Source organism: Haliotis cracherodii, unplaced genomic scaffold (assembly GCF_022045235.1).
Source record: "Haliotis cracherodii isolate W230 unplaced genomic scaffold, xgHalCrac1.p SCAF_8, whole genome shotgun sequence".
Taxonomy (NCBI): Eukaryota; Metazoa; Mollusca; class Gastropoda; order Lepetellida; family Haliotidae; genus Haliotis; species Haliotis cracherodii.
In genome coordinates this window covers 56,944,352-56,953,541 of record NW_027266341.1, presented here as the reverse complement: position 1 = coordinate 56,953,541, position 9,190 = coordinate 56,944,352, and the positions used below count along the sequence as shown (strand labels likewise).

Here is a 9,190-nt window from a genome sequence, read left to right as displayed (position 1 = left end):
GGTTTTTCAAACTTTAAACAATATTTATGTATAACTGATATTAATTATCCGAAAGAGCTTTAATCCCAAGAGACGCACGAGTGGCCCAGTCATGTAAAGTACCGCAATTCCTTGTGTCAAGTCTCGTCTCATAGACACGCCAGAGACCTATGATCGGGGTTCGAATCCCTGTGCGCCCTGACTACGTTACTAGTTTAAGTAGTTTTAAGTAGACCTATGCTACCCCGGATCTTCACGGGTCCCTCGCTGTGCGGCGTAAGACAACTAACAAACTAACAAAATTGTGTGTTAGGTGGGATCTATCTGTACATTACGACATGCTTATCCTTTTCGCGAACACCTGATGTCCTCACTGATTTTCAGGGATCCACTGACGTAATATTTTTCACCACTATGTGCCTTATAAGCCCAGTGGAATCTGTTTCGACAGATAATCGAGACTGGTTATTCTCCGGCTTTGGCATTATATTTTACAAGTTTGTTGTTATCAACACTATATTGATGGAAGTGTTTGTTGTGTCTTAGAAACTAAATACAGTTACACTCAGTTTATATGGACGTGACCCGTGAAGATCCGGGTTAGAATAGGTCCTCAGCAACCCATGTTTGCCCTAACAGGCGGCTATGCTTGTCGTAAGAGGCGACTAACGGGATCGGTTGATCAGGCTCTCTGACTTGGTTAATGCATGTCATCGTATAGGTTCTCAGCAACCCATGTCTGCCCTAACAGGGGTTCATGGATCATGTGTTTGTATTGAATCTTTCTGACATGCGTAATGAGAGCCTGCTGCGCATTTATGTATGTACAAATTTTGGCCAATGAGAAACATATTTGACTTGAGTCTTTCCAACTATTAACTTTAATACATTGGCCTAGAAAGATGGTGAAGCTGGCGATAGCATATTCCGCTTCATCAACTCTTGTGTATTGGGGCGGGATTGGTCTAGTGGTTAAAGTGTTCGCTAATCACGCCGACGGCCAGGGTTCGATTCCACTCATTCCTCGCCGTGATATATTTGAATGACCCTTACTCACTCGTGATGTTACAGGGAAAGTGTCTTGAAATCCAAGCGATGTGGTCCAGTAACGTTAGTTGATAAGTGACAGCTGACCAGTGAGGGCGAAGAAACAAGCACTGCTAAATAAAGAAGAAATGGACGCACCAGCAGTTACTGAACTAAGCTCATCATTACCATCTGTGAATGAGTTCAGTAAAGGAGAAACCAGTCTTAAAGAACAGACCAATGAGAAAACAGTTCTTATGAATCGAGGTGATTCTGACCAATCAGCAGACCCGTTACATGCCATCGATGCAACGTTCAGGATCCCACTTTTGCGTGACCCCGTGAACCATGAAGATCCAACCAAGCGGAAAATTGACTTCAGCGTTCGAGTTGGCGCCTCTTTGGCGAGAACGGAAGAGAGTTATGTCAGGATTATCCAGCGGGAATTTGTTGATACAGATTTATCCACTACGAGTTCAGACACAAGTGCAGATAATTATCCCCGAGTCTTTCAGAAGGACCGTCGCGTGAAAGTGTCGCCTCGTTTTGGAATTACGTCACTCAGACGGCGGAGGGATAGCCGTAAAGGGTCACTACAGATCCTTCCGCCGAGGAGTTACATCACAGAAGAAACGGTAAGGGTCGCTTTAACATTGTTTCTATCACTGTCCAATGTAACTCTTATGTGTTACAACAGAGGTATTATTTACTTCGTAGCCTGTCATACAGACCTTGTCTGTCTTGCAGACCCTGATACAAATATATATCAAATACAGCCCATGCAAGTCTATAATGTTTGGCAAGTCTAGATTACTGCAGTATCTGAAAATGAAGAGAGTCTCTGGGCTCCCTTTTATTATATTTGTATTTAGATAATTGAACAACTGTTTTTTCTGTACGATATGTTCATTTCAGAGACTAGATGTTAGTCTAATACAGACCCTGAAACAAATATATCCAATTCAGCCCATGCAACTCAAATTTATATTGCAGTTTCTGAAAATGAAAATAGTCTCTGGGCTCCTTTTTACTACATTTCATAAGATATTTTTTTTCTGTAATCTGTTTGCATTTTAGAAAGTAGATGTAAGTCGATTATATTTTATGAATTGTGCAAATTGCGAGCCTGAAATATGTTATTTGTAGATAAAGGTCTTATTTGAGTAACCCGCTGTTTTATGCCATCAGCCAGCAATAACACAGCAATATGTTGGCAGCCTGGAAATAATCGACTGTTTCATCATTTTAGTTATTTCACGGCGCGTCAGCTTAATTTTTTTTTTCTAACGCCGCACTCAGCAATATTCCAGCTATATGACGGCGGTTTGTAAATAATAGACATCATGACATCATCAGCATCCACACATACGATGACATGCATCAATCAAGTCAGCGAGCCTTACAATCCGATCCCGTTAGTCGCCTCTTACGACCTTTTCGGTAAGCATGGGTTGTTGAAGACCTATTCTACCCCGGATCCCCACGGGTTCAGCTTAATGGGAGGCGAAAGCAGCGATACGGGTAAAGATTGACGTTTACCACTTATATGAAACCCACGAACACATGTTTGCTACTGGAAAACCTAGAAACATTCTGTGGACGAATCTGTGTGAGATTAAAACCTGCAATCATAGGTTTCTGGCACGCCTAAGGGACGCTACTCTTCACAGCGACTGGACCATCCATGTCCCCTGTAAGTAGATGAGTTTGGACAAAGGACAATAAAGAGGCACGGTCTCTTTCTGGTCCGAACAAACAAACGTTGACAGCACAGTTCACGTCGTTGAATTGCGTCCCTTTGTCGTACCAGAATCCGATAGCCGTTGTTAAAATCCCAGATTCGCCCTTATTGTGATTCTTGGTTGGGATTGGTTTGTCTGCTCGGTGACTTGATTGATTGCGTGTCATTGTACCCCGATATCGCGGAACTTTGCTCGTCATATCAATCACTGGCCTGGCTGATCCAGACTAGATTATTACAAGTCCTCGTCATATAGCCCTAGTGTTGCTAAGTGCGACACAACAACAACAACAACAACAACAACAACATAAAAAATGAAAAATAATCAGAGACCTCGTTGAAAAGACATTTTTTTCGAACTATCTGTTCATGCAATATTCGAAATGTATACTATTTAATGTATAAGTGTTGACGTTGTCCTAGGAATGCGAACTGAATGTTCTAACATTATACATCTACAGCCCATGGCTCGATTCCAGCGTATAGGTCGGGCTGTCCAGATCATATCCAGCGTCTGTAACTCTCTCAAAAGGTAACTTTATTTGTGCTTTCTATTTCACCAGCGTGGTCAACCTTTACGTGTCCTTGAAAACACTGCACTGCAGAATTGGTGCATAGTGTGTTTCTGGTGCAGCCATATTTTCCAATCATCTTTGCCATCTACCATATACATCGGCACCGTCATATCCATGGTGACCGCCTCCGTGGTCTAGTGGTAGAGCGTCCGCCCGGAGAGCGGAAGGTCCGGGGTTCGACGTTAAAAGATGGTTGTTGTTACCCTGTCTGGCGCTCGGCATTAAGGGGCTAAAACAAGGACTGGTCGGCTCGGAGTCGGAGTCGGAGTATACTGTGTCTGAGTGGGGTATTCATGTTAAACTGCGGCATGGTATCTCAGTGAGCTGGCACTATAAATCGGCATCAATCCGGACTAGTACAAGCAGCCAAACACACACGTGCATGCACGTCGCTATAGAAGAACGCCCTTGTCTGTCACACAGACCCTGAAACTAACATATCCAATAAAACCCATGCAAGTCTATAATGTTTGGCAAGTCTATATTACCTTTACTATGATAAAGCTTATTTTGGCCGTCAGTTTACAAAGGTTGAGTATGGTATGACAAGAAATTCATCTACAACATCAAGGTTCGGAAACAATGTAGTTCTCGATTTTGCTAAAGCAAAAGAACGACCAACTAATGTCCAAATCAGTCCCGTCAAAGGACACTTCACACGTCAGCATGAGCTTGGTTATTCCAACAGTAAATGAATTCCCTAATAAAATAAACATAGTGTCTCAATCTGACACAAAGCACTACTCACACCATATAGATTAGGGTCGTAAGGGGCACCAGACCGTGAAGTTTAGTCTGTCTTACAGACCCTGATACAAATATATATCAAATACAGCCCATGCAAGTCTATAATGTTTGGCAAGTCTAGATCACTGCAGTATCTGAAAATGAAGAGAGTCACTGGGCTCCTTTTTATTATATTTTTATTAAGATAACTGAACAACTGTTTTTATGTACGATATGTTCATTTCAGAGACTAGATTTTAGTCTACGTGAAGTTTAGTTCTCAACAGTGCGAAATCAAGTCCTCTTGAAGCACTCGTTGAATCATGTAACAGGTCAAAATGCTGGGGACAGGTCAAGAAACCCGTTGAAATTGGACGAGCCTCGTATCCGATTGTACACAGTAATTTTTGGAGTCATGTTATGATGTAATTACGATCTTCTTCTGTTTCTGTGTCCAGACACGTGTCGGAGAATGACACTCGCACGTGGTCATCGGTGGAGATGTACTTGCACGTGCAGGATGACCTCAACAAGAAGTTGGCCTTCAACCCTCTCAACTTCACTATGGTGGCACCGGTAAGATGCGGCTTAACATCACACACACGGGTAACACAAGGGTAACTAGGTGGTCACGTGTGCAGGCAACAGAGGGTAACACATAGTCATGAGTAACACACGGGTAACATGCGTAGGTAACATGGTAACACGGGGACATTACATAAGCGACACAGAGGTAACATATCCACGGGTACATACAGATAACAGTGATATAATATACGGATAACATACATGTAACAGTGATGGTATTACGCGTAACATTCATGTAACAGTGAAGTTATTACGCGTAACATTCATGTAACAGTGAGGTATTACGAGTAACATTCATGTAACAGTGAGGTATTACGAGTAACATACATGTAACAGTGAAGGTATTACGAGTAACATTCATGTAACAGTGAGGTATTACGAGTAACATTCATGTAACAGTGAAGGTATTACGAGTAACATTCATGTAACAGTGAAGGTATTACGAGTAACATACATGTAACAGTGAAGGTATTACGAGTAACATTCATGTAACAGTGAATGTATTACGAGTAACATTCATGTAACAGTGAAGGTATTACGAGTAACATACATGTAACAGTGAAGGTATTACGAGTAACATTCATGTAACAGTGAGGTATTACGAGTAACATAATGCAACAGTGAAGGTATTACGAGTAACATACATGTAACAGTGAAGGTATTACGAGTAACATACATGTAACAGTGAAGATATCACGAGTAACATACATGTAGCAGTTAAGGTATTACGAGTAACATACATGTTACAGTGAATGTATTACGAGTAACATACATGTTACAGTGAAGGTATTACGAGTAACATACATGTAACAGTGAAGGTATTACGGGTAACATTCATGTAACAGTGAATGTATTACGAGTAACATTCATGTAACAGTGAATGTATTACGAGTAACATACATGTAACAGTGAAGATATCACGAGTAACATACATGTAGCAGTTAAGGTATTACGAGTAACATACATGTTACAGTGAATGTATTACGAGTAACATTCATGTAACAGTGAGGTATTACGAGTAACATAATGCAACAGTGAAGGTATTACGAGTAACATTCATGTAACAGTGAGGTATTACGAGTAACATAATGCAACAGTGAAGGTATTACGAGTAACATACATGTAACAGTGAAGGTATTACGAGTAACATACATGTAACAGTGAAGATATCACGAGTAACATACATGTAGCAGTTAAGGTATTACGAGTAACATACATGTTACAGTGAATGTATTACGAGTAACATACATGTTACAGTGAAGGTATTACGAGTAACATACATGTAACAGTGAAGGTATTACGGGTAACATTCATGTAACAGTGAATGTATTACGAGTAACATTCATGTAACAGTGAATGTATTACGAGTAACATACATGTAACAGTGAAGATATCACGAGTAACATACATGTAGCAGTTAAGGTATTACGAGTAACATACATGTAACAGTGAGGTATTACGAGTAACATTCATGTAACAGTGAAGGTATTACGAGTAACATTCATGTAACAGTGAATGTATTACGAGTAACATTCATGTAACAGTGAAGGTATTACGAGTAACATACATGTAACAGTGAAGGTATTACGAGTAACATTCATGTAACAGTGAATGTATTACGAGTAACATTCATGTAACAGTGAAGGTATTACGAGTAACATACATGTAACAGTGAAGGTATTACGAGTAACATTCATGTAACAGTGAGGTATTACGAGTAACATAATGCAACAGTGAAGGTATTACGAGTAACATACATGTAACAGTGAAGGTATTACGAGTAACATACATGTAACAGTGAAGATATCACGAGTAACATACATGTAGCAGTTAAGGTATTACGAGTAACATACATGTTACAGTGAAGGTATTACGAGTAACATTCATGTAACAGTGAATGTATTACGAGTAACATTCATGTAACAGTGAAGGTATTACGAGTAACATACATGTAACAGTGAAGATATCACGAGTAACATACATGTAGCAGTTAAGGTATTACGAGTAACATACATGTTACAGTGAAGGTATTACGAGTAACATTCATGTAACAGTGAATGTATTACGAGTAACATTCATGTAACAGTGAAGATATCACGAGTAACATACATGTAACAGTTAAGGTATTACGAGTAACATACATGTAACAGTGAAGGTATTACGAGTAACATTCATGTAACAGTGAATGTATTACGAGTAACATTCATGTAACAGTGAAGGTATTACGAGTAACATACATGTAACAGTGAAGGTATTACGAGTAACATTCATGTAACAGTGAGGTATTACGAGTAACATAATGCAACAGTGAAGGTATTACGAGTAACATACATGTAACAGTGAAGGTATTACGAGTAACATACATGTAACAGTGAAGATATCACGAGTAACATACATGTAGCAGTTAAGGTATTACGAGTAACATACATGTTACAGTGAATGTATTACGAGTAACATACATGTTACAGTGAAGGTATTACGAGTAACATACATGTAACAGTGAAGGTATTACGGGTAACATTCATGTAACAGTGAATGTATTACGAGTAACATTCATGTAACAGTGAATGTATTACGAGTAACATACATGTAACAGTGAAGATATCACGAGTAACATACATGTAGCAGTTAAGGTATTACGAGTAACATACATGTTACAGTGAATGTATTACGAGTAACATTCATGTAACAGTGAGGTATTACGAGTAACATAATGCAACAGTGAAGGTATTACGAGTAACATTCATGTAACAGTGAGGTATTACGAGTAACATAATGCAACAGTGAAGGTATTACGAGTAACATACATGTAACAGTGAAGGTATTACGAGTAACATACATGTAACAGTGAAGATATCACGAGTAACATACATGTAGCAGTTAAGGTATTACGAGTAACATACATGTTACAGTGAATGTATTACGAGTAACATACATGTTACAGTGAAGGTATTACGAGTAACATACATGTAACAGTGAAGGTATTACGGGTAACATTCATGTAACAGTGAATGTATTACGAGTAACATTCATGTAACAGTGAATGTATTACGAGTAACATACATGTAACAGTGAAGATATCACGAGTAACATACATGTAGCAGTTAAGGTATTACGAGTAACATACATGTAACAGTGAGGTATTACGAGTAACATTCATGTAACAGTGAAGGTATTACGAGTAACATACATGTAACAGTGAAGGTATTACGAGTAACATTCATGTAACAGTGAGGTATTACGAGTAACATTCATGTAACAGTGAATGTATTACGAGTAACATTCATGTAACAGTGAAGGTATTACGAGTAACATACATGTAACAGTGAAGGTATTACGAGTAACATTCATGTAACAGTGAATGTATTACGAGTAACATTCATGTAACAGTGAAGGTATTACGAGTAACATACATGTAACAGTGAAGGTATTACGAGTAACATTCATGTAACAGTGAGGTATTACGAGTAACATAATGCAACAGTGAAGGTATTACGAGTAACATACATGTAACAGTGAAGGTATTACGAGTAACATACATGTAACAGTGAAGATATCACGAGTAACATACATGTAGCAGTTAAGGTATTACGAGTAACATTCATGTAACAGTGAAGGTATTACGAGTAACATACATGTAACAGTGATGGTATTACGAGTAACATTCATGTAACAGTGAATGTATTACGAGTAACATTCATGTAACAGTGAAGGTATTACGAGTAACATACATGTAACAGTGAAGGTATTACGAGTAACATTCATGTAACAGTGAGGTATTACGAGTAACATAATGCAACAGTGAAGGTATTACGAGTAACATACATGTAACAGTGAAGGTATTACGAGTAACATACATGTAACAGTGAAGATATCACGAGTAACATACATGTAGCAGTTAAGGTATTACGAGTAACATACATGTTACAGTGAATGTATTACGAGTAACATACATGTTACAGTGAAGGTATTACGAGTAACATACATGTAACAGTGAAGGTATTACGGGTAACATTCATGTAACAGTGAATGTATTACGAGTAACATTCATGTAACAGTGAATGTATTACGAGTAACATACATGTAACAGTGAAGATATCACGAGTAACATACATGTAGCAGTTAAGGTATTACGAGTAACATACATGTTACAGTGAATGTATTACGAGTAACATACATGTTACAGTGAAGGTATTACGAGTAACATACATGTAACAGTGAAGGTATTACGGGTAACATTCATGTAACAGTGAATGTATTACGAGTAACATTCATGTAACAGTGAATGTATTACGCGTAACATTCATGTAACAGTGAAGTTATTACGGGTAACATTCATGTAACAGTGAGGTATTACGAGTAACATACATGTAACAGTGAGGTATTACGAGTAACATACATGTAGCAGTGAAGGTATTACGAGTAACATACATGTAGCAGTGAAGGTATTACGAGTAACATACATGTAACATTGAAGGTATTACGAGTAACATACATGTAACAGTGAATGTATTACGATTAACATTCATGTAACAGTGAATGTATTACGAGTAAC

General features: G+C 38.6%; 1 protein-coding gene across 1 annotated transcript in view; it reads left to right on the top strand.

The window, feature by feature from the left end:
* Positions 1 to 1,154: 1,154 nt before the first annotated feature.
* Positions 1,155 to 9,190, top strand: part of LOC139449455 (uncharacterized) — a 35,816-nt gene continuing 27,780 nt past the window's right edge. Inside the window, exons 1-3 of the mRNA XM_071230864.1 lie at positions 1,155 to 1,640; positions 3,208 to 3,278; positions 4,506 to 4,623. Coding sequence (XP_071086965.1) covers positions 1,155 to 1,640; positions 3,208 to 3,278; positions 4,506 to 4,623 — 675 coding nt within the window. The remainder of the gene's footprint in view (positions 1,641 to 3,207; positions 3,279 to 4,505; positions 4,624 to 9,190) is intronic.